At 51.8% G+C, this 25771-nt stretch overlaps 1 protein-coding gene across 1 annotated transcript in view; it reads right to left on the bottom strand.

The window, feature by feature from the left end:
* LOC106609378 (uncharacterized) overlaps nt 1-25771 on the bottom strand; it is a 66209-nt gene that overhangs the window by 7183 nt on the left and 33255 nt on the right. The window contains exons 4-9 of the mRNA XM_045724819.2: nt 21864-22043; nt 21493-21766; nt 17871-18000; nt 9703-9776; nt 4453-4574; nt 4257-4309 (exon numbers count right to left, since the gene is read on the bottom strand). Of these exons, the coding sequence (XP_045580775.2) occupies nt 4257-4309; nt 4453-4574; nt 9703-9776; nt 17871-18000; nt 21493-21766; nt 21864-22043 (833 nt within the window). The remainder of the gene's footprint in view (nt 1-4256; nt 4310-4452; nt 4575-9702; nt 9777-17870; nt 18001-21492; nt 21767-21863; nt 22044-25771) is intronic.

Consider the following 25771-nt stretch of genomic DNA (forward strand, 5'->3'; position numbering starts at 1 on the left):
TCCACAGTGTTCCCTCTCTCAACACCCAGCCCTCCTCTATCCACAGTGTTCCCTCTCGCAACACCCAGCCCTCCTCTATCCACAGTGTTCCCTCTCTCAACACCCAGCCCTCCTCTATCCACAGTGTTCCCTCTCTCAACACCCAGCCCTCCTCTATCCACAGTGTTCCCTCTCTCAACACCCAGCCCTGCTCTATCCAGAGTGTTCCCTCTCTAAACACCCAGCCATCCTCTATCCACAGTGGTCCCTCTCTCAACACCCAGCCCTCCGCTATCCACAGTTCCCTCTCTCAACACCCAGCCCTCTTCTATCCACAGTGGTCCCTCTCTCAACACCCAGCCCTCCTCTATCCAGTGTTCCCTCTCTCAACACCCAGCCCTCCTCTATCCACAGTGTTCCCTCTCTCAACACCCAGCCCTCCTCTATCCAGTGTTCCCTCTATCAACACCCAGCCCTCCTCTATCCACAGTGTTCCCTCTCTAAACACCCAGCCCTCCTCTATCCACAGTGTTCCATCTCTCAACACCCAGCCCTCCTCTATCCACAGTGTTCCCTCTCTAAACAACCAGCCCTCCTCTATCCACAGTGTTCCCTCTCTCAACACCCAGCCCTCCTCTATCCACAGTGTTCCCTCTCTCAACACCCAGCCCTCCTCTATCCACAGAGTTCCCTCTCTCAACACCCAGCCCTCCTCTATCCACAGTGTTCACTCTCTCAACACCCAGCCCTCCTCTATCCACAGTGTTCCCTCTCTCAACACCCAGCCCTCCTCTATCCACAGTGTTCCCTCTCGCAACACCCAGCCCTCCTCTATCCACAGTGTTCCCTCTCTCAACACCCAGCCCTCCTCTATCCACAGTGTTCCCTCTCTCAACACCCAGCCCTCCTCTATCCACAGTGTTCCCTCTCTCAACACCCAGCCCTGCTCTATCCACAGTGTTCCCTCTCTAAACACCCAGCCATCCTCTATCCACAGTGGTCCCTCTCTCAACACCCAGCCCTCCGCTATCCACAGTTCCCTCTCTCAACACCCAGCCCTCCTCTATCCACAGTGGTCCCTCTCTCAACACCCAGCCCTGCTCTATCCACAGTGTTCCCTCTCTCAACACCCAGCCCTCCTCTATCCACAGTGTTCCCTCTCTCAACACCCAGCCCTCCTCTATCCAGTGTTCCCTCTCTAAACACCCAGCCCATCCACAGTGTTCCCTCTCTCAACACCCAGCCCTCCTCTATCCACAGTGTTCCCTCTCTAAACACCCAGCCCTCCTCTATCCAGTGTTCCCTCTCTCAACACCCAGCCCTCCTCTATCCACAGTGTTCCCTCTCTCAACACCCAGCCCTCCTCTATCCACAGTGTTCCCTCTCTCAACACCCAGCCCTCCTCTATCCACAGTGTTCCCTCTCTCAACACCCAGCCCTCCTCTATCCAGTGTTCCCTCTATCAACACCCAGCCCTCCTCTATCCACAGTGTTCCCTCTCTAAACACCGAGCCCTCCTCTATCCACAGTGTTCCCTCTCTCAACACCCAGCCCTCCTCTATCCACAGTGTTCCCTCTCTAAACACCCAGCCCTGCTCTATCCACAATGTTCCCACTCTCTACACCCAGCCCTCCTCTATCCACAGTGTTCCCTCTCTAAACACCCAGCCCATCCACAGTGTTCCCTCTCTCAACACCCAGCCCTCCTCTATCCACAGTGTTCCCTCTCTAAACACCCAGCCCTCCTTTATCCACAGTGTTCCCTCTCTCAACACCCAGCCCTCCTCTATCCACAGTGTTCCCTCTCTCAACACCCAGCCCTCCTCTATCCACAGTGTTCCCTCTCTCAACACCCAGCCCTCCTCTATCCAGTGTTCCCTCTATCAACACCCAGCCCTCCTCTATCCACAGTGTTCCCTCTCTAAACACCCAGCCCTCCTCTATCCACAGTGTTCCCTCTCTCAACACCCAGCCCTCCTCTATCCACAGTGTTCCCTCTCTAAACACCCAGCCCTGCTCTATCCACAGTGTTCCCACTCTCTACACCCAGCCCTCCTCTATCCAGTGTTCCCTCTCTAAACACCCATCCCTCCTCTATCCACAGTGTTCCCTCTCTCAACACCCAGCCCTCCTCTATCCACAGTGTTCCCTCTCTCAACACCCAGCCCTCCTCTATCCACAGTGTTCCCTCTCTAAACACCCAGCCCTCCTCTATCCACAGTGTTACCTCTCTCAACACCCAGCCCTCCTCTATCCACAGTGTTCCCTCTCTAAACACCCAGCCCTCCTCTATCCACAGTGTTCCCTCTCTAAACACCCAGCCCTCCGCTATCCACAGTGTTCCCTCTCTAAACACCCAGCCCTGCTTTAGCCACAGTGTTCCCTCTCTCAACACCCAGCCCTGCTTTATCCACAGTGTTCCCTCTCTAAACACCCAGCCCTGCTCTATCCACAGTGTTCCCTCTCTAAACACCCAGCCCTCCTCTATCCACAGTGTTCCCTCTCTAAACACCCAGCCCTCCTCTATCCAGTGTTCCCTCTCTAAACACCCAGCCCTGCTTTATCCACAGTGTTCCCTCTCTAAACACCCAGCCCTCCTCTATCCAGTGTTCCCTCTCTAAACACCCAGCCCTCCTCTATCCACAGTGTTCCCTCTCTAAACACCCAGCCCTCCTCTATCCACAGTGTTCCCTCTCTAAACACCCAGCCCTGCTCTATCCACAGTGTTCCCTCTCTAAACACCCAGCCCTCCTCTATCCACAGTGTTCCCTCTCTAAACACCCAGCCCTCCTCTATCCACAGTGTTCCCTCTCTCAACACCCAGCCCTCCTCTATCCACAGTGTTCCCTCTCTCAACACCCAACCCTCCTCTATCCACAGTGTTCCCTCTCTCAACACCCAGCCCTCCTCTATCCACAGTGTTCCCTCTCTAAACACCCAGCCCTCCTCTATCCACAGTGTTCCCTCTCTAAACACCCAGCCCTGCTCTATCCACAGTGTTCCCTCTTTCAACACCCAGCCCTCCTCTATCCACAGTGTTCCCTCTCTAAACACCCAGCCCTGCTCTATCCACAGTGTTCCCTCTCTCAACACCCAGCCCTCCTCTATCCACAGTGTTCCCTCTCTCAACACCCAGCCCTCCTCTATCCACAGTGTTCCCTCTCTCAACACCCAGCCCTCCTCTATCCACAGTGTTCCCTCTCTCAACACCCAGCCCTCCTCTATCCACAGTGTTCCCTCTCTAAACACCCAGCCCTCCTCTATCCACAGTGTTCCCTCTCTAAACACCCAGCCCTCCGCTATCCACAGTGTTCCCTCTCTAAACACCCAGCCCTGCTTTAGCCACAGTGTTCCCTCTCTAAACACCCAGCCCTGCTTTATCCACAGTGTTCCCTCTCTAAACACCCAGCCCTGCTCTATCCACAGTGTTCCCTCTCTAAACACCCAGCCCTCCTCTATCCACAGTGTTCCCTCTCTAAACACCCAGCCCTCCTCTATCCAGTGTTCCCTCTCTAAACACCCAGCCCTGCTTTATCCACAGTGTTCCCTCTCTAAACACCCAGCCCTCCTCTATCCAGTGTTCCCTCTCTAAACACCCAGCCCTCCTCTATCCACAGTGTTCCCCCTCTAAACACCCAGCCCTCCTCTATCCACAGTGTTCCCTCTCTAAACACCCAGCCCTGCTCTATCCAGTGTTCCCTCTCTAAACACCCAGCCCTCCTCTATCCACAGTGTTCCCTCTCTAAACACCCAGCCCTCCTCTATCCACAGTGTTCCCTCTCTCAACACCCAGCCCTCCTCTATCCACAGTGTTCCCTCTCTCAACACCCAACCCTCCTCTATCCACAGTGTTCCCTCTCTCAACACCCAGCCCTCCTCTATCCACAGTGTTCCCTCTCTAAACACCCAGCCCTCCTCTATCCACAGTGTTCCCTCTCTAAACACCCAGCCCTGCTCTATCCACAGTGTTCCCTCTTTCAACACCCAGCCCTCCTCTATCCACAGTGTTCCCTCTCTAAACACCCAGCCCTGCTCTATCCACAGTGTTCCCTCTCTCAACACCCAGCCCTCCTCTATCCACAGTGTTCCCTCTCTCAACACCCAGCCCTCCTCTATCCACAGTGTTCCCTCTCCCTCCTCTAAAAGGCAACATTTCTCAATAATATTCTCCTTTGTAGTAATAATCACATCAAGCAGTCAGTCCACTTCTCCAAAGTGAAGTTGATATAATGAAGTGTGTGATGTTGCTGTGGCTTCAGAGGAAACCTTTGTCTTACTTTGTGTTGTCTTCTGCCTTCTGTTCAGTGACAAACCCTCTGTCTCTAACTGTCTGTGAAGAACGAAAAGAGAGAGAGAGAAGTAAATCCTATTCACAGACAGGCCTGTGTGTGTGTGTGTGTGTGTGTGTGAGAGTGTGTCTCCATAGTAACAGCAGATATTGGAGGGTGGTTTAAGAGGCCTCTTAAGACTCACCTCCTCATCTAACACCTCTATGCTCAGACACGATCCAGGTGAGGATTCTGGCTCAGCGCTGCCCCCGCAGGATGACACAGCAAACAGCGAGGCACAGTACCGCCTCAACTCCACATCCTCAGCTAAAGAGAACAACCAAACATACACACTGTTACTGAGAGAGAGGGGGGAGAGGGACAGCGAGAGAGGGGCAGAAGGAGAGAGATAGATAGTGAGGGGGGATAGGGAGAGAGACAGCCCTCCTCTCCTGTCCTGTCCTTACTAGACAGCCCTCCTGTCCTCTCCTGTCCTTACTAGACACCCCTCCTGTCCTCTCCTGTCCTGTCCTTACTAGACAGCTCTCCTCTCCTCTCCTGTCCTTACTAGACAGCCCTCCTCTCCTGTCCTGTCCTTACTAGACAGCTCTCCTCTCCTCTCCTGTCCTGTCCTTACTAGACAGCCCTCCCCTCCTCTCCTGTCCTTACTAGACAGCTCTCCTCTCCTCTCCTCTCCTGTCCTTACTAGACAGCCCTCCTCTCCTCTCCTGTCCTTACTAGACAGCTCTCCTCTCCTGTCCTGTCCTTACTAGACAGCCCTCCTCTCCTCTCCTGTCCTGTCCTTACTAGACAGCCCTCCTCTCCTCTCCTGTCCTTACTAGACAGCCCTCCTCTCCTCTCCTCTCCTTACTAGACAGCCCTCCTCTCCTCTCCTCTCCTTACTAGACAGCTCTCCTCTCCTCTCCTCTCCTGTCCTTACTAGACAGCCCTCCCCTCCTCTCCTCTCCTTACTAGACAGCCCTCCTCTCCTCTCCTCTCCTTACTAGACACCCCTCCTCTCCTCTCCTTACTAGACACCCCCTCCTCTCCTGTCCTGTCCTTACTAGACACCCCTCCTCTCCTCTCCTGTCCTTACTAGACAGCCCTCCCCTCCTCTCCTGTCCTTACTAGACAGCCCTCCTCTCCTCTCCTGTCCTTACTAGACACCCCTCCTCTCCTGTCCTGTCCTTACTAGACAGCCCTCCTCTCCTCTCCTGTCCTTACTAGACAGCTCTCCTCTCCTCTCCTGTCCTTACTAGACAGCCCTCCTCTCCTCTCCTGTCCTTACTAGACACCCCTCCTCTCCTGTCCTGTCCTTACTAGACAGCCCTCCTCTCCTCTCCTGTCCTTACTAGACAGCCCTCCTCTCCTGTCCTTACTAGACAGCCCTCCTCTCCTCTCCTGTCCTTACTAGACACCCCTCCTCTCCTGTCCTTACTAGACAGCTCTCCTCTCCTCTCCTCTCCTGTCCTTACTAGACAGCTCTCCTCTCCTCTCCTGTCCTTACTAGACAGCTCTCCTCTCCTCTCCTCTCCTGTCCTGTCCTTACTAGACAGCCCTCCTCTCCTCTCCTGTCCTTACTAGGACAGCCCTCCTCTCCTCTCCTGTCCTGTCCTTACTAGACAGCCCTCCTCTCCTCTCCTGTCCTTACTAGACAGCCCTCCTCTCCTCTCCTGTCCTTACTAGACAGCCCTCCTCTCCTCTCCTCTCCTCTCCTTACTAGACAGCCCTCCCCTCCTCTCCTCTCCTTACTAGACAGCCCTCCTCTCCTCTCCTCTCCTTACTAGACACCCCTCCTCTCCTCTCCTTACTAGACACCCCTCCTCTCCTGTCCTGTCCTTACTAGACACCCCTCCTCTCCTCTCCTCTCCTTACTAGACAGCCCTCCTCTCCTCTCCTGTCCTTACTAGACAGCCCTCCTCTCCTCTCCTGTCCTTACTAGACACCCCTCCTCTCCTGTCCTGTCCTTACTAGACAGCCCTCCTCTCCTCTCCTGTCCTTACTAGACAGCCCTCCTCTCCTCTCCTGTCCTTACTAGACAGCTCTCCTCTCCTCTCCTCTCCTCTCCTGTCCTTACTAGACAGCTCTCCTCTCCTCTCCTGTCCTTACTAGACAGCTCTCCTCTCCTCTCCTGTCCTGTCCTTACTAGACAGCCCTCCTCTCCTCTCCTGTCCTGTCCTGTCCTTACTAGACAGCCCTCCTCTCCTCTCCTGTCCTTACTAGACAGCTCTCCTCTCCTCTCCTGTCCTTACTAGACAGCTCTCCTCTCCTCTCCTGTCCTGTCCTTACTAGACAGCCCTCCTCTCCTCTCCTCTCCTTACTAGACAGCCCTCCTCTCCTCTTCCTGTCCTTACTAGACAGCTCTCCTCTCCTGTCCTGTCCTTACTAGACACCCCTCCTCTCCTGTCCTGTCCCTTACTAGACAGCCCTCCTCTCCTCTCCTGTCCTTACTAGACAGCCCTCCTGTCCTCTCCTGTCCTTACTAGACAGCCCCCTCCTCTCCTCTCCTGTCCTGTCCTTACTAGACAGCCCTCCTCTCCTCTCCTGTCCTTACTAGACAGCCCTCCTCTCCTCTCCTCTCCTTACTAGACAGCCCTCCTCTCCTCTCCTCTCCTTACTAGACAGCTCTCCCTCTCCTCTCCTCTCCTGTCCTTACTAGACAGCCCTCCCCTCCTCCTCCTCTCCTTACTAGACAGCCCTCCTCTCCTCTCCTCTCCTTACTAGACACCCCTCCTCTCCTCTCCTTACTAGACACCCCTCCTCTCCTGTCCTGTCCTTACTAGACACCCCCTCCTCTCCTCTCCTGTCCTTACTAGACAGCCCTCCCCTCCTCTCCTGTCCTTACTAGACAGCCCTCCTCTCCTCTCCTGTCCTTACTAGACACCCCTCCTCTCCTGTCCTGTCCCTTACTAGACAGCCCTCCTCTCCTCTCCTGTCCTTACTAGACAGCTCTCCTCTCCTCTCCTGTCCTTACTAGACAGCCTCTCCTCTCCTCTCCTGTCCTTACTAGACACCCCTCCTCTCCTGTCCTGTCCTTACTAGACACCCCTCCTCTCCTCTCCTGTCCTTACTAGACACCCCTCCTCTCCTGTCCTGTCCTTACTAGACAGCCCTCCTCTCCTCTCCTGTCCTTACTAGACAGCCCTCCTCTCCTGTCCTTACTAGACAGCCCTCCTCTCCTCTCCTGTCCTTACTAGACACCCCTCCTCTCCTGTCCTTACTAGACAGCTCTCCTCTCCTCTCCTCTCCTGTCCTTACTAGACAGCTCTCCTCTCCTCTCCTGTCCTTACTAGACAGCTCTCCTCTCCTCTCCTCTCCTGTCCTGTCCTTACTAGACAGCCCTCCTCTCCTCTCCTGTCCTTACTAGACAGCCCTCCTCTCCTCTCCTGTCCTGTCCTTACTAGACAGCCCTCCTCTCCTCTCCTGTCCTGTCCTTACTAGACAGCCCTCCTCTCCTCTCCTGTCCTTACTAGACAGCCCTCCTCTCCTCTCCTCTCCTCTCCTTACTAGACAGCCCTCCCCTCCTCTCCTCTCCTTACTAGACAGCCCTCCTCTCCTCTCCTCTCCTTACTAGACACCCCTCCTCTCCTCTCCTTACTAGACACCCCTCCTCTCCTGTCCATGTCCTTACTAGACACCCCTCCTCTCCTCTCCTCTCCTTACTAGACAGCCCTCCTCTCCTCTCCTGTCCTTACTAGACAGCCCTCCTCTCCTCTCCTGTCCTTACTAGACACCCCTCCTCTTCCTGTCCTGTCCTTACTAGACAGCCCTCCTCTCCTCTCCTGTCCTTACTAGACAGCCCTCCTCTCCTCTCCTGTCCTTACTAGACAGCTCTCCTCTCCTCTCCTCTCCTCTCCTGTCCTTACTAGACAGCTCTCCTCTCCTCTCCTGTCCTTACTAGACAGCTCTCCTCTCCTCTCCTGTCCTGTCCTTACTAGACAGCCCTCCTCTCCTCTCCTGTCCTGTCCTGTCCTTACTAGACAGCCCTCCTCTCCTCTCCTGTCCTTACTAGACAGCTCTCCTCTCCTCTCCTGTCCTTACTAGACAGCTCTCCTCTCCTCTCCTGTCCTGTCCTTACTAGACAGCCCTCCTCTCCTCTCCTCTCCTTACTAGACAGCCCTCCTCTCCTCTCCTGTCCTTACTAGACAGCTCTCCTCTCCTGTCCTGTCCTTACTAGACACCCCTCCTCTCCTGTCCTGTCCTTACTAGACAGCTCTCCTCTCCTGTCCTGTCCTTACTAGACAGCCCTCCTCTCCTCTCCTGTCCTTACTAGACAGCCCTCCTCTCCTCTCCTGTCCTTACTAGACAGCCCTCCTCTCCTCTCCTCTCCTCTCCTTACTAGACAGCCCTCCTCTCCTCTCCTGTCCTTACTAGACAGCCCTCCTGTCCTCTCCTGTCCTTACTAGACAGCTCTCCTCTCCTCTCCTGTCCTGTCCTGTCCTTACTAGACAGCCCTCCTGTCCTGTCCTTACTAGACAGCCCTCCTCTCCTGTGCTCTACAGAATACATATGGCCTACTGTACTACTGGTCCATGCATCCTTTCACTAATTAGCAGAATGGGTACCAAAGCACATCTTTACATATCAAACACTGATCTTAGTCTGATAATGAGTTAGTTCACAGTTCAGTTTTTAAGATAACCGATGGGTACCAACATGATGCCCAACATCACATTCCTTATTCATGACTTCACACAGCACTCATTTTAGAGATGAAAGACAAGGAACTTCATGGATATATAAGCTGTCTGGGAAACTGGACTGTCCTAAGAGACAGGTCGAGGGGACGAGCTGTCTGGGAAACTGGACTGTCCTAAGAGACAGGTCGAGGGGACGAGCTGTCTGGGAAACTGGACTGTCCTAAGAGACAGGTCGAGGGGACGAGCTGTCTGGGAAACTGGACTGTCCTAAGAGACAGGTCGAGGGGACGAGCTGTCTGGGAAACTGGACTGTCCTAAGAGACAGGTCGAGGGGACGAGCTGTCTGGGAAACTGGACTGTCCTATATATATAGAGTCTGACTGATGTTCTGTTTATTGGGGGGAAGCTGCAGGACCAGATAACCCCAGACAAGCCTTCCCCTGACATCTGTAAGGTGGCCAGATACCCAGCAGGTCTGAACCCCCCCCCCCCCCTCCTGCACCCCCTGCCCAGTTAGAGTGCACCCTGTCAGGCATCAGCCGGCCCTAACGGCCACCTGCCCACACAATCACAGCGAGTGATTACCCGTCACGCCGGCACGGACGGGAAGCCAGAGAAACAGTTGACCCACAAGGAAGGAGGTGATTCTTTAAACTTGTTTGGAGTGTGTGTGTCTGTCTTTGTGTCTGTCTTTGTGTCTGTCTGTCTTTGTGTCTGTCTGTCTGTCTGTCTGTCTGTCTGTCTGTCTGTCTGTCTGTGTGTGTGTGTGTGTGTGTGTGTGTGTGTGTGTGTGTGTGCGTGTGTGTGTAACCCACCTGTCAGAGTGTGTGTTGGGGAGCTCTGTGCTGAGGCCAGGGAGGACAGTGGTTGATAGGCTTCCATCGGCTTCCTGACAAAAAGACAGCAGACCCCCGACCAAAACAGATTAGATAGATCTCCCTCCGTGACCCCGCCCAAAACAGATTAGATACATCTCCCTCCTTCCACTACCATCATCCCCTGTACCTCTCTCTCCCTCCCCCTCCGTGACCCCGCCCAAAACAGATTAGATACATCTCCCTCCTTCCACTACCATCATCCCCTGTACCTCTCTCTCCCTCCCCCTCCGTGACCCCGCCCAAAACAGATTAGATACATCTCCCTCCTTCCACTACCATCATCCCCTGTACCTCTCTCTCCCTCCCCCTCCGTGACCCCGCCCAAAACAGATTAGATACATCTCCCTCCTTCCACTACCATCATCCCCTGTACCTCTCTCTCCCTCCCCCTCCGTGACCCCGCCCAAAACAGATTAGATACATCTCCCTCCTTCCACTACCATCATCCCCTGTACCTCTCTCTCCCTCCCCCTCCGTGACCCCGCCCAAAACAGATTAGATACATCTCCCTCCTTCCACTACCATCATCCCCTGTACCTCTCTCTCCCTCCCCCTCCGTGACCCCGCCCAAAACAGATTAGATACATCTCCCTCCTTCCACTACCATCATCCCCTGTACCTCTCTCTCCCTCCCCCTCCGTGACCCCGCCCAAAACAGATTAGATACATCTCCCTCCTTCCACTACCATCATCCCCTGTACCTCTCTCTCCCTCCCCCTCCGTGACCCCGCCCAAAACAGATTAGATACATCTCCCTCCTTCCACTACCATCATCCCCTGTACCTCTCTCTCCCTCCCCCTCCGTGACCCCGCCCAAAACAGATTAGATACATCTCCCTCCTTCCACTACCATCATCCCCTGTACCTCTCTCTCCCTCCCCCTCCGTGACCCCGCCCAAAACAGATTAGATACATCTCCCTCCTTCCACTACCATCATCCCCTGTACCTCTCTCTCCCTCCCCCTCCGTGACCCCGCCCAAAACAGATTAGATACATCTCCCTCCTTCCACTACCATCATCCCCTGTACCTCTCTCTCCCTCCCCCTCCGTGACCCCGCCCAAAACAGATTAGATACATCTCCCTCCTTCCACTACCATCATCCCCTGTACCTCTCTCTCCCTCCCCCTCCGTGACCCCGTCCAAAACAGATTAGATAGATCTCCCTCCTTCCACTACCATCATCCCCTGTACCTCTCTCTCCCTCCCCCTCCGTGACCCCGCCCAGAAGCGACAGATAGATGGATGGGTAGATGGATGGGTAGATGGATGGGTAGATGGATGGGTAGAGCTCTCTCCATGTCAAAGAGACAGTTGGATGCGATGGAGAGATTTTCAAACAGACACATCGATCAGACAGACAGACAGACAGACAGACAGACAGACAGACAGACAGACAGACAGACAGACAGACAGACAGACAGACAGACAGACAGACAGACAGACAGACAGACTCAGCTCCCTCATTATATTCCCTGTACCCTCCTCTCCTCATCTCTCCCTCATTATATTCCCTGTACCCTCCTCTCCTCATCTCTCCCTCATTATATTCCCTGTACCCTCCTCTCCTCATCTCTCCCTCATTATATTCCCTGTACCCTCCTCTCCTCATCTCTCCCTCATTATATTCCCTGTACCCTCCTCTAAACATCTCTCCCTCATTATACTCCCTGTAACCTCCTCTCCTCATCTCTCCCTCATTATATTCCCTGTACCCTCCTCTCCTCATCTCTCCCTCATTATATTCCCTGTACCCTCCTCTCCTCATCTCTCCCTCATTATATTCCCTGTACCCGCTCCTCTCTCCTCTCCTCTCCAGACCTGCTGTGCCATGCTCTCTCATTGTCTGTCCGTGTAGAGGATTAGACATTGCTATCAAAGCTCAAACCCCCTACACCCTGTACTGCTACACCCCCTAGCTCTGCCTACACCCTCTACTACTACACCCCCTAGCTCTGCCTCCCCCTCTACTACTACACCCCCTAGCTCTGCCTCCCCCTACACCCTCTACTACTACACCCCCTAGCTCTGCCTCCCCCCTCTACTACTACACCCCCTAGCTCTGCCTCCCCCCTCTACTACTACACCCCCTAGCTCTGCCTCCCCCCTCCTCCCCCTCTACTACTACACCCCCTAGCTCTGCCTCCCCCCTCCTCCCCCTATACTACTACACCCCCTAGCTCTGCCTCCCCCACTCCCCCTCTACTACTACACCCCTTAGCGTAGCCTCCCCCTACTCCCCCTCTACTACTACACCCCTAGCTCTGCCTCCCCCCTCTACTACTACACCCCCTAGCTCTGCCTCCCCCCTCTACTACTACACCCCCTAGCTCTGCCTCCCCCCTCTACTACTACACCCCCCTAGCTCTGCCTCCCCCCTCCTCCCCCTCTACTACTACACCCCCTAGCTCTGCCTCCCCCTCTACTACTACACCCCCTAGCTCTGCCTCCCCCCTCTACTACTACACCCCCTAGCTCTGCCTCCCCCCTCCTCCCCCTCTACTACTACACCACCTAGCTCTGCCTCCCCCCCTCTACTGCTAAACCCCCTTGCTCAGCCTCCCCCTCTACTGCTACACCCCCTAGCTCTGCCTCCCCCTCTACTACTACACCCCCTAGCTCTGCCTCCCCCTCTACTACTACACCCCCTAGCTCTGCCTCCCCCTCCCCCCCCTCTACTACTACACCCACTAGCTCTGCCTCCCCCCTGTACTACTACACCCCCTAGCTCTGCCTCCCCCTCCCCCCCTCTACTACTACACCCCCTAGCTCAGCCTCCCCCTCTACTACTAAACCCCCTAGCTCTGCCTCCCCCTCTACTACTACACCCCCTAGCTCAGCCTCCCCCTCTACTACTACACCCCCTAGCTCTGCCTCCCCCTCCCCCCTCTCTACTACTACACCCCCTAGCTCTGCCTCCCCCCTCCTCCCCTCTACTACTACACCCCCTAGCTCAGCCTCCCCCTCTACTACTACACCCCCTAGCTCTGCCTCCCCCTCTACTACTACAACCCCTAGCTATGCCTCCCCCCTCCTCCCCCTCTACTACTACAACCCCTAGCTCTGCCTCCCCCCTCTACTACTACAACCCTAGCTCTGCCTCCCCCCTCTACTACTACACCCCATAGCTCTGCCTCCCCCCTCTACTTCTACACCCCATAGCTCTGCCTCCCCCCTCTACTACTACACCCCCTAGCTCTGCCTCCCCCTCTACTACTACACCCCCTAGCTCTGCCTCCCGCCTCTACTACTACACCCCATAGCTCTGCCTCCCCCCTCTACTACTACACCCCATAGCTCTGCCTCCCCCCTCTACTTCTACACCCCATAGCTCTGCCTCCCCCCTCTACTACTACACCCCCTAGCTCTGCCTCCCCCTCTACTACTACAACCCCTAGCTCTGCCTCCCCCCTCCTCCCCCTCTACTACTACAACCCCTAGCTCTGCCTCCCCCTCCTCCCCTCTACTACTACACCCCCTAGCTCTGCCTCCCCCTTCTACTACTACACCCCCTAGCTCTGCCTCCCCCTCCTCCCCCTCTACTACTACACCCCCTAGCTCTGCCTCCCCCCTCCTCCCCCTCTACTACTACACCCCATAGCTCTGCCTCCCCCCCTCTACTGCTACACCCCCTAGCTCAGCTTCCCCCTCTACTACTACAGCCCCTAGCTCTGCCTCCCCCTCTACTACTACAACCCCTAGCTCTGCCTCCCCCCCTCCTCCCCCTCTACTACTACAACCCCTAGCTCTGCCTCCCCCTCTACTACTACAACCCCTAGCTCTGCCTCCCCCCTCCTCCCCCTCTACTACTACAACCCCTAGCTCTGCCTCCCCCTCTACTACTACACCCCCTAGCTCTGCCTCCCCCTCTACTACTACACCCCCTAGCTCTGCCTCCCCCCCTCTACTACTACACCCCCTAGCTCTGCCTCCCCCCCTTCTACTACTACACCCCCTAGCTCTGCCTCCCCCCTCCTCCCCCCTCTACTACTACACCCCCTAGCTCTGCCTCCCCCCTCCTCCCCCTCTACTACTACAACCCCTAGCTCTGCCTCCTCCCCCTCTACTACTACACCCCCTAGCTCTGCCTCCCCCCTCCTCCCCCCCTCTACTACTACAACCCCTAGCTTCTGCCTCCTCCCCCTCTACTACTACACCCCCTAGCTCTGCCTCCCCCCTCCTCCCCCCCTACTACTACACCCCCTAGCTCTGCCTCCCCCTCCTTCCCCTCTACTACTACACCCCCTAGCTCTGCCTCCCCCCTCCTCCCCCTCTACTACTACACCCCCTAGCTCTGCCTCCCCCCTCCTCCCCCCTACTACTACACCCCTTAGCTCTGCCTCCCCCCTCTACTACTCACACCCCCCTAGCTCTGCCTCCCCCTCCTTCCCCTCTACTACTACACCCCCTAGCTCTGCCTCCCCCCTCCTCCCCCGTCTACTACTACACCCCCTAGCTCTGCCTCCCCCCTCTACTACTACACCCCCTAGCTCTGCCTCCCCCTCTTCCTCACGCCCTTCATCCCCCATAATGCTACAGCGGGGCCCAACGCAGGCAGCAGAGATTGCCTCTGAAGAGAAAGGAGCAGAGGACTTATGGCTAGTCCACTCCAGAAAGAACTCAGCTGAAATCAGTGCTGGTCAAAAGGTGTTCAATGTAATAGCTTTACAATCCTGCCCCTCCACGTGAGGAGACCTTAGAAGCATGGCAACCAATAGAATTTCATTAGAACCATGGCAACCATAGAACTTCATAATCCTCTCAGCCAGCCAGCAGCATTGGCCTCCACAGACACATCAAATGGCAGCAGCTCTCCTCCCAGCCACAAATGGAGCATGGCCATCATCAACTTTGATAGACAGCCAAGATGGGGGGGGAGGGTGTGTATGTGTATGTGTGTGTGTGTGTGTGATTGTGTGTGAGAGAGAGTGTGTGTGTGGTGTGTGAGAGAGAGAGAGAGAGAGAGAGAGAGAGAGAGAGGAGAGAGAGAGAGAGAGAGAGAGAGAGAGAGAGAGAGAGAGAGAGAGAGAGAGAGAGAGAGAGGAGAGAGAGAGAGAGAGAGAGAGAGAGAGAGAGAGAGAGAGGAGAGAGAGAGAGAGAGAGAGAGAGAGAGAGAGAGAGAGTGTGTGTGTGTGTGTGTGTGAGACCTGCTACTCTTTTTCAGCGTGAGGTTGTTGGCTCCAGAGGTTTGCCAGTTTTTCTGCTTCATGCGTATTAAACATGAACCATACTGGGAGATGGTAATGAGAACAGAACAGTTAACGCTCTCTGCCTGGGTCCTGTTGGAGCATGCTGTATGTGAGTGGGTGTGTCTGCACATGTGCCTGTGTTTCTCCAACTGTTCCTCAGAGTACTGTATTATGTGTGTGTGTGTGTGATCATAAAGTTAGTGCTGAAGCTGATGAGATCAGGCTGAAGCTGATGAGATCCACTGTGCTGTGCTGAGATGAGATCCACTGTGCTGAGATCCACTGTGCTGAGATCCACTGTGTTGAGATGAGATCCACTGTGCTGTGCTGAGATCCACTGTGCTGAGATGAGATCCACTGTGCTGAGATGAGATCCACTGTGCTGAGATGAGATCCACTGTGTTGAGATGAGATCCACTGTGCTGAGAAGAGATCCACTGTGCTGAGATGAAATCCACTGTGCTGAGATGAGGTCCACTGTGCTGAGATGAAATCCACTGTGCTGAGATGAGGTCCACTATGCTGAGATCCACTGTGCTGAGATGAGATCCACTGTGCTGAGATGAGATCCACTGTGCTGAGATGAGATCCACTGTGATGAGATGAGATGAGATCCACTGTGTTGAGATGAGATCCACTGTGTTGAGATGAGATCCACTGTGCTGAGATGAGATCCACTGTGCTGAGATGAGATCCACTGTGCTGAGATCCACTGTGTTGTGATGAGATCCACTGTGCAGAGATGAAATCCACTGTGCTGAGATGAAATCCACTGTGCTGAGATGAGATCCACTGTGCTGAGATGAGATCCACTGTGCTGAGATGAGATCCACTGTGCTGAGATCCACTGTGCTGAGATCCACTGTGCTGAGATCCACTGTGCTGAGATGAGATCCACTGTGCTGAGATGAGATCCACTGTGCTGAGATGAGATCCACTGTGCTGAGATGAGATCCACTGTGTTGAGATGAGATCCACTGTTGAGATGAGATCCACTGTTGAGATGAGATCCACTGTGTTGAGATGAGATCCACTGTGTTGAGATGAGATCCACTGTGTTGAGATGAGATCCACTGTGTTGAGATGAGATGAGATCCACTGTGTTGAGATGAGATGAGATCCACTGTGTTGAGATGAGATCCACTGTGCTGAGATGAGATCCACTGTGCTGAGCTGAAATCCACTGTGTTGAGATGAGGTCCACTATGCTGAGATCCACTGTGTTGAGATGAGATCCACTGTGCTGAGCTGAAATCCACTGTGTTGAGATGAGGTCCACTATGCTGAGATCCACTGTGTTGAGATGAGATCCACTGTGTTGAGATGAGATCCACTGTGCTGAGATGAGATCCACTGTGCTGAGATGAGATCCACTGTGCTGAGATGAAATCCACTGTGTTGAGATGAGGTCCACTATGCTGAGATCCACTGTGTTGAGATGAGATCCACTGTGCTGAGATGAGATCCACTGTGCTGAGATGAGATCCACTGTGTTGAGATGAGATCCACTGTGTTGAGATGAGATCCACTGTGTTGAGATGAGATCCACTGTGCTGAGATGAGATCCACTGTGCTGAGATGAGATCCAGTGTACTGAGATGAGGTCCACTGTGTTGAGATGAGGTCCACTGTGCTGAGATGAGATCCACTGTGCTGAGATCCACTGTGCTGAGATCCACTGTGCTGAGATCCACTGTGCTGAGATCCACTGTGCTGAGATGAGATCCACTGTGCTGAGATGAGATCCACTGTGCTGAGATGAGATCCACTGTGCTGAGATGAGATCCACTGTGTTGAGATGAGATCCACTGTTGAGATGAGATCCACTGTTGAGATGAGATCCACTGTGTTGAGATGAGATCCACTGTGTTGAGATGAGATCCACTGTGTTGAGATGAGATCCACTGTGTTGAGATGAGATGAGATCCACTGTGTTGAGATGAGATGAGATCCACTGTGTTGAGATGAGATCAACTGTGTTGAGATGAGATCCACTGTGCTGAGATGAGATCCACTGTGCTGAGCTGAAATCCACTGTGTTGAGATGAGGTCCACTATGCTGAGATCCACTGTGTTGAGATGAGATCCACTGTGTTGAGATGAGATCCATTGTGCTGAGATGAGATCCACTGTGCTGAGATGAGATCCACTGTGCTGAGATGAAATCCACTGTGTTGAGATGAGGTCCACTATGCTGAGATCCACTGTGTTGAGATGAGATCCACTGTGCTGAGATGAGATCCACTGTGCTGAGATGAGATCCACTGTGTTGAGATGAGATCCACTGTGTTGAGATGAGATCCACTGTGTTGAGATGAGATCCACTGTGCTGAGATGAGATCCACTGTGCTGAGATGAGATCCAGTGTACTGAGATGAGGTCCACTGTGTTGAGATGAGGTCCACTGTGCTGAGATGAGATCCACTGTGCTGAGATGAGATCCACTGTGCTGAGATGAGATCCACTGTGTTGAGATGAGATCCACTGTGTTGAGATGAGATCCACTGTACTGAGATGAGGTCCACTGTGTTGAGATGAGGTCCACTGTGTTGAGATGAGGTCCACTGTGTTGAGATGAGGTCCACTGTGTTGAGATGAGCCTGCTAGGCTAAATTCTGGTTAACACTTTTGGACTGTGTCGCATTTCACTCTCACCCCTGGTCTCTCTCTCCCCAAGTCTCTCTCTCTGAATTTAATTAAATTCACTATCTCTCTCTACAGTCTCTCTCTCTACAGTCTCTCTCTCTACAGTCTCTCTCTCTACAGTCTCTCTCTCTAGTCTCTCTCTCTACAGTCTCTCTCTCTACAGTCTCTCTCTCTACAGTCTCTCTCTCTACAGTCTCTCTCTCTACAGTCTCTCTCTCTACAGTCTCTCTCTCTACAGTCTCTCTCTCTACAGTCTCTCTCTCTTTCTCACCTGCGGTGTCTCTTGATGAGAAGTCTGTCCATGTAACTGAGACTGTGTTGGGTGAACTCCACCTTCACTGGTCTTCTCTCAGCCCCACTGTCACTCAGGTCTGACTGGGTCCCCATCACTTCCACTGATACTACACGGAGAGAGAGAGAGAGAGAGTAAAAGAAAAGAGAGAAGGGAGATTTGGAGAAGGGGAAGGGGAGAAAGGGAGTTGGGCGGAAAGAGAAAGAAAGGCAGAGACAGAAAAGGTAAGGAGAAGGAGAAGGGATGGACAGAGGGAGAAAGAGAGGCAGAGGGAGAAAGAGAGGCAGAGGGAGAAAGAGAGGCAGAGGGAGAAAGAGAGGCAGAGGGAGAAAGAGAGGCAGAGGGAGAAAGAGAGGCAGAGGGAGAAAGAGAGGCAGAGGGAGAAAGAGAGGCAGAGGGAGAAAGAGAGGCAGACACGTTATGGCACTACTCTGGACACATTTGGTGCAATGCCAGCTTTACATTAGGTTTCCCTGCCAATGGGTTGACAGAAGAAATGAGGCAAAATGCAGAAATAAAGGGAGTGAAGCAAAGTCTGTACAAGCATTAGAGAACTAATAAAACGGCCAAACACATTCTCAAGTTAGGCTGCTATCACTGCTATCATTATCTCTACAGTGGAACCCCTCCTATCACTGCTATCATTATCTCTATAGTGGAACCCCTCCTATCACTGCTATCATTATCTCTATAGTGGAACCCCTCCTAACACTGCTATCATTATCTCTATAGTGGAACCCCTCCTAACACTGCTATCATTATCTCTATAGTGGAACTCCTCCTAACACTGCTATCATTATCTCTATAGTGGAACCCCTCCTATCACTGCTATCATTATCTCTATAGTGGAACTCCTCCTAACACTGCTATCATTATCTCTATAGTGGAACCCCTCCTATCACTGCTATCATTATCTCTATAGTGGAACCCCTCCTATCACTGCTATCATTATCTCTATAGTGGAACTCCTCCTAACACTGCTATCATTATCTCTATAGTGGAACCCCTCCTATCACTGCTATCATTATCTCTATAGTGGAACCCCTCCTAACACTGCTATCATTATCTCTATAGCGGAACCCCTCCCAACACTGCTATCATTATCTCTATAGTGGAACTCCTCCTAACACTGCTATCATTATCTCTATAGTGGAACTCCTCCTATCACTGCTATCATTATCTCTATAGTGGAACCCCTCCTATCACTGCTATCATTATCTCTATAGTGGAACCCCTCCTATCACTGCTATCATTATCTCTATAGTGGAACCCCTCCTATCACTGCTATCATTATCTCTATAGTGGAACCCCTCCTATCACTGCTATCATTATCTCTATAGTGGAACCCCTCCTAACACTGCTATCATTATCTCTATAGTGGAACTCCTCCTAACACTGCTATCATTATCTCTATAGTGGAACCCCTACTAACACTGCTATCATTATCTCCTGCTCTAATTATCTCAATATGCAGCAGCCATGACTTTAGCCCTTTCTGCAGCAGTAAGCACTTTCCACAGGACCTGAAGAGATCAGAGGAGAGTGTGGGGGGGGCGCTTAGTCCAGAGCAAGATGGAAAGAACATTAGTCTTCATCCTTCACTTCTAATCCTCTTCCTGTCCTAAACATTAGCTCCAGTCCTAGTCTTTAATCACCATTATCCACCCCTTAAAGATGGAATCCTCTGCCCCAACACCGCTGTAACTGAAACAGTGTTACTGTCTGGCCCAACACCGCTGTAACTGAAACAGTGTTACTGTCTGGCCCAACACCGCTGTAACTGAAACAGTGTTACTGTCTGGCCCAACGCCGCTGTAACTGAAACAGTGTTACTGTCTGGCCCAACACCGCTGTAACTGAAACAGTGTTACTGTCTGGCCCAACACCGTTGTAACTGAAACAGTGTTACTGTCTGGCCCAACACCGCTGTAACTGAAACAGTGTTACTGTCTGGCCCAACACCGCTGTAACTGAAACAGTGTTACTGTCTGGCCCAACACCGCTGTAACTGAAACAGTGTTACTGTCTGGCCCAACACCGCTGTAACTGAAACAGTGTTACTGTCTGCCCCAACACCGCTGTAACTGAAACAGTGTTACTGTCTGGCCCAACACCGCTGTAACTGAAACAGTGTTACTGTCTGCCCCAACACCGCTGTAACTGAAACAGTGTTACTGTCTGCCCCAACACCGCTGTAACTGAAACAGTGTTACTGTCTGCCCCAACACCGCTGTAACTGAAACAGTGTTACTGTCTGCCCCAACACCGCTGTAACTGAAACAGTGTTACTGTCTGGCCCAACGCCGCTGTAACTGTTTTTTGGGGAGCGTCACACATCAAGGTAAATTGCAGTTCATATGCTGCTGTTCTGTCACGCGTGCGATGATGTCAGTCGGGGAAAAACAGTTTTGTTGTTGTAATATTACAAACAGACCTGGTAGTTTGACCTTTAACTCCCCCCCAAAACCTAACCTCCTTCAGTATGGTGCTTTCTCACCCACCACAGGAATACATACGGTATGTAGCAGTACCTCTACAGTGTTTCACCACAGGAATACATACGGTATGTAGCAGTACCTCTACAGTGTTTCACCACAGGGATACATACGGTATGTAGCAGTACCTCTACAGTGTTTCACCACAGGGATACATACGGTATGTAGCAGTACCTCTACAGTGTTTCACCACAGGGATACATACGGTATGTAGCAGTACCTCTACAGTGTTTCACCACAGGAATACATACGGTATGTAGCAGTACCTCTACAGTGTTTCACCACAGGAATACATACGGTATGTAGCAGTACCTCTACAGTGTTTCACCACAGGGATACATACGGTATGTAGCAGTACCTCTACAGTGTTTCACCACAGGAATACATACGGTATGTAGCAGTACCTCTACAGTGTTTCACCACAGGGATACATACGGTATGTAGCAGTACCTCTACAGTGTTTCACCACAGGGATACATACGGTATGTAGCAGTACCTCTACAGTGTTTCACCACAGGGATACATACGGTATGTAGCAGTACCTCTACAGTGTTTCACCACAGGGATACATACGGTATGTAGCAGTACCTCTACAGTGTTTCACCACAGGGATACATACGGTATGTAGCAGTACCTCTACAGTGTTTCACCACAGGGATACATACGGTATGTAGCAGTACCTCTACAGTGTTGCTTCTCTACATAACAACCCCAAACATCACTACTGTACTGCTGTTTAACACAACACAGAAGAGGAGGATGAGGAGGAAGACGTCAACACAGACTGAGACCCAGTACTATAGCTCTATCATTTCAGGGCAGTGAAAGAGACAGAGAAGATTTGTCACATGACTGGACCAAACAATGTTTCACAATATGAGTTATACAAGCACTGAAAGAGGGAGAGAACGAGGGAGAGACAGAGAAAGAAAAGAGGGCAGGAGAAAAGGATGCAGGTATATGTTGAGTACTTCTGCCTATAGTTTTTACTATTACCAATCATCCATAGCTGTCTCAGTGTATGTGTATTTCTAGTACGTTCCCCTGTCTGTCAACAAAACAATTATTCATTGCATGGTGTGTGTGTGTGTGTGTTCGTGTTATACCTGTCCGGGCTTGGAAGGGTCTCCAGATTGCATCTCCTCTCTCTCCTCCCTCTCCTCTCTCTCCTCCCTCTCCTCTCTCTCCTCCCTCTCCTCTCTCTCCTCCCTCTCCTCTCTCTCCTCTCCACTGCCTGAGTGCCTCCTGAAAGGAGAGAGCTGACTCCTCCTCATCATATTCTCCTCCCAGCAGTGAGGTAGTCAGCATCTCCTTCTCCTCTTCATCCTCCAGTTCATCAAACTCATCTTCCTCCTCCGTCAAGGGATTCACAACTAAAACCTGTGACATTGAGAAACACAATGATCACTTTAAGAAAGGAGGAAGGTAGCATGTTTAATAACCTGGCTAAGGACATTATCTACCGATGACCTCTCACCTGGCTTCCCTGTGCATCGTGGGTATGTGTAACAGCGGGAGCGGCCTGGGTCCTTCTCTCCGGCCCCCTCGCCCCGCCACCTCGCCAAGCCGTCTGGGAATCAGGCTTGGGGTCGGGCTGGACTTGTCTCTGGAAGCGACTCACTACATCCAGCGTGCTCACCGAGGTCTGGATCTCTGTCTGTGAGGAGAGCAGGGCAGTGATGAGTGACACGCACGCACACACACACACACACACACACACACACACACACACACACACACACACACACACACACACACACACCTTTACAACTACTCCTGTTGCTACAGTATGGCTCTGAGAAGATGGCTCAGGGCTACCAGTTCTATTCACACTATTCTATGCTGCCCAAGTCACCATGTATATAATTACCCATGAAGCACATGGGCTCATTCACAAATTCTCCTCCTGACCCCTGAAACAGGAAATCACTTCCACCATCAAATTACATTATTTAAATTATATCCACACATCAAATATGGATCAAATATGAACGTCCTCCATGAGTATGCCTTAAAAACAGGGTCTGATTGATTCTCTCTGTACCAGGGGCCAAGACTATTATTTCTTCTATCAATCACCAGTGTGACCACACAGGATAACCTAGCTCTATCAACGATGCTGTGTCCTTGAGGGATCAGCCTCACTGGGAGGGAGGGAGGGAGGGAGGGAGGGAGGGAGGGAGGGAGGGAGGGAGGGAGGGAGAGGGAGGGAGGGAGGGAGGGAGGGAGGGAGGGAGGGAGAGAGGAGAGCTAGAGAGGGAGGGAGGGAGGAGAGCTAGAGAGGGAGGGAGGGAGGAGAGCTAGAGAGGGTAATATAATAGGAGAAAGAAATGAAAGCAGGAGAATAAGGAATATAAACTCAGCAAAAAAAGAAATGTCCCTTTTTCAGGACTCTGTCTTTCAAAGATAATTCATAAAAATCCAAATAACTTCACAGATCTTCATTGTAAAGGTATAAACACTGTTTCCCATGCTTGTTCAATGAAACATAAACAATTCATGAACATGTACCTGTGGAATGGTCGTTAAGAAACTAACAGCTTACAGACGATAGGCAATTAAGGTCACAGTTCTGAAAACTTTCTACTGACTCTGGAAAAACACCAAAGAAAAATTCCCAGGGTCCCTGCTCATCTGCGTGAACGTGCCTTAGGCATGCTGCAAGGAGGCATGAGGACTGCAGATGTGGCCAGGGAAATAAATTGCAATGTCCGTACTGTGAGATGCCTAATACAGCGCTACAGGATGGACAGCTGATCATCCTCGTAGTGGCAGACCACGTGTAACAACACCTGCACAGGATCGGTACAGCCGAACATCAAACCTGCGGGACAGGTACAGGATGGCAACAACAACTGCCCGAGTTACACCAGGAATGCACAATCCCTCCATCAGTGCTCAGACTGTCTGCAATAGGCTGAGAGAGGCTGGACTGAGGGCTTGTAGGCCTGTTGTAAGGCAGGTCCTCACCAGACATCACCGGCAACAACGTCGCCTATGGGCACAAACCCACCGTCGCTGGACCAGACAGGACTGGCAAAAAGTGCTCTTCACTGACGAGTCGCGGTTTTGTCTCACCGGGGGGGTGATGGTCGGATTCGCGTTTATCGCCGAAGGAATGAGCGTTACACCGAGGCCTGTACTCTGGAGCGGGATCGACTTGGAGGTGGAGGGTCAACTTGGAGGTGGAGGGTCCATCATGGTCTGTGGTGGTGTGTCATAGCATCATCAGACTGAGCTTGTTGTCATTGCAGCCAATCTCAAGGCTGTGTGTTACAGGGAAGACATCCTCCTCCCTCATGTGGTACCCTTCCTGCAGGTTAATCCTGACATGACCCTCCAGCATGACAATGCCACCAGCCATACTGCTCGTTCTGTCCGTGATTTCCTGCAAGACTGGAATGTCAGTGTGTTCTGCCATGGCCAGTGAAGAGCCCGGATCTCAATCCCATTGAGCACATCTGGCACCTGTTGGATCGGAGGGTGAGGGCTAGGGCCATTCCCCCCAGAAATGTCCGGGAACTTGCAGGTGCCTTGATGGAAGAGTGGGGTAACGTCTCACAGCAAGAACTGGAAAATCTGGTGCAGTCCATGAGGAGGAGATGCACTGCAGTACTTAATGCAGCTGGTGGCCACAACAGATACTGACTGTTACTTTTGATTTTGACCCCCCCCTTTGTTCAGGGACACATTATTCCATTTCTGTTAGTTACATGTCTGTGGAACTTGTTCAGTTTATGTCTCAGTTGTTGAATCTTGTTATGTTCATACAAATATTTACACATGTTAAGTTTGCTGAAAATAAACGCAGTTGACAGTGAAAGGACGTTTCTTTTGTTGCTGAGTTTATTATATCCAAATATCCTACAAATGTCAAAAGTATAGGTGTGGACGTTTAAACAACATTGGGATCGTTAACGTTTAGAAAAAATCCCCTAAAATCCATTACAAAATTAAAGTCACAGTATAGTTTTCACAAAACTACCACTAACAAGTCCCAATCATCATCATAAAGGGAAACATATAAGTGTAAATAACTCAAGTAACAATGCTGTAACATTAGTAGGAGATGTGCATCTTGGAGATAAAGCGATCGGCACGTCATCATCGTTAACGGTTGGAAAAATGGCAGAGAGAGACGGGGACGAGACAGCAGCTAAGTCCTTCATGGCAATACTTTGAGAAGTTAAATGAGAAGGTGGTTAAATAAACGCAAACTTTGCAAGGTGGAATTGAGCTACAGTGGCAGTCAGTGGAGGCTGCTGAGGGGAGGACAGCTTTTAATAATGGCTGGCACGGAGTAAATAGAATCAAACACATGGAAACCATGGAAACCACATGTCTGATGTATTTTGACACCATTCCACAGATTCCACCCCAGTCATTACCAAGAGCCCATCCTCCCCAATTAAGATGTCACCAACCTCCTGTGGTGGAATACTTAACCATCTGAAAGCGAGTCACCAGACGAGCCAACCCGTTGCTGGCAGCAGTGCGATAAGGGAGTGAGAAAATCACAGCGATAATTACAGAAATGATTGCAGTTGATATGCTGCCATTGTCGATGGTAGAGGATGTCAGCTCCAATGCCCTGATGGCATATCTAGAACCAGACTACAGCATGCCATGTCGAAAAACCCTGATGGCCTGGATGGACAAATTGTACGGTTGCTCTGCAAGTACAAAGCGTGAGCTCTCAAACACCAGACTGTACTTGGTGTTAACAACAAATTGTTGGGACGTCTATGAACACGCCGTCATACATCACTGCAACGAGCCATCACATTGATGACATTTCTCACGTTCTGACAACTGAGAACATGGAGGAGAGGGACACAGCAGAGAACCAAAAACAGCATTAAACAACATGGTTGCTGAGTGGATGGGGGACAGCAGTAAGGTTATCTGGGTGTCCTCTTGGACAATAAGCTTCAGTTGAGTAAATGTACAGACCTGATCTACAAAAAGAGTCAACAGAGGCTGTACTTTCTCAAAAGCTGGGATCTTTTAATGTTAATCGTACTATACTGACTCTGTTTTACAAATCTTTCATTGAGAGTATTTTAACTTTTTGTGTTGTTTGTTGGTTTGGCAATGCCACTGTCAGCCAGAGAAATATGCTGAGAAGGATTATTACCACAGCAAGCAAGGTACTTGGAGTCAAACAGTCAGGCATGGATGAGATCTTTAAGGTCAGGGCCCTCTGCAAGGCTCACAAAATCATTTTAGACCCAAGTCACCCCCTGTACCCAGACTTTGAACTACTCCCCTCTGGGCGCAGGTATAGGGCACCCCTCAGCAGGAAAAACGCAAATAGACAATCATTTGTGCCAGGTGTGATATCTCTCCTAAATAGCTCGGGCTAATGTTCCCATCGACTCAGTA

The sequence above is a fragment of the Salmo salar genome, chromosome 09, assembly GCF_965601325.2.
Source record: "Salmo salar chromosome 09, fSalSal1, whole genome shotgun sequence".
In the NCBI taxonomy this organism is placed as follows: Eukaryota; Metazoa; Chordata; class Actinopteri; order Salmoniformes; family Salmonidae; genus Salmo; species Salmo salar.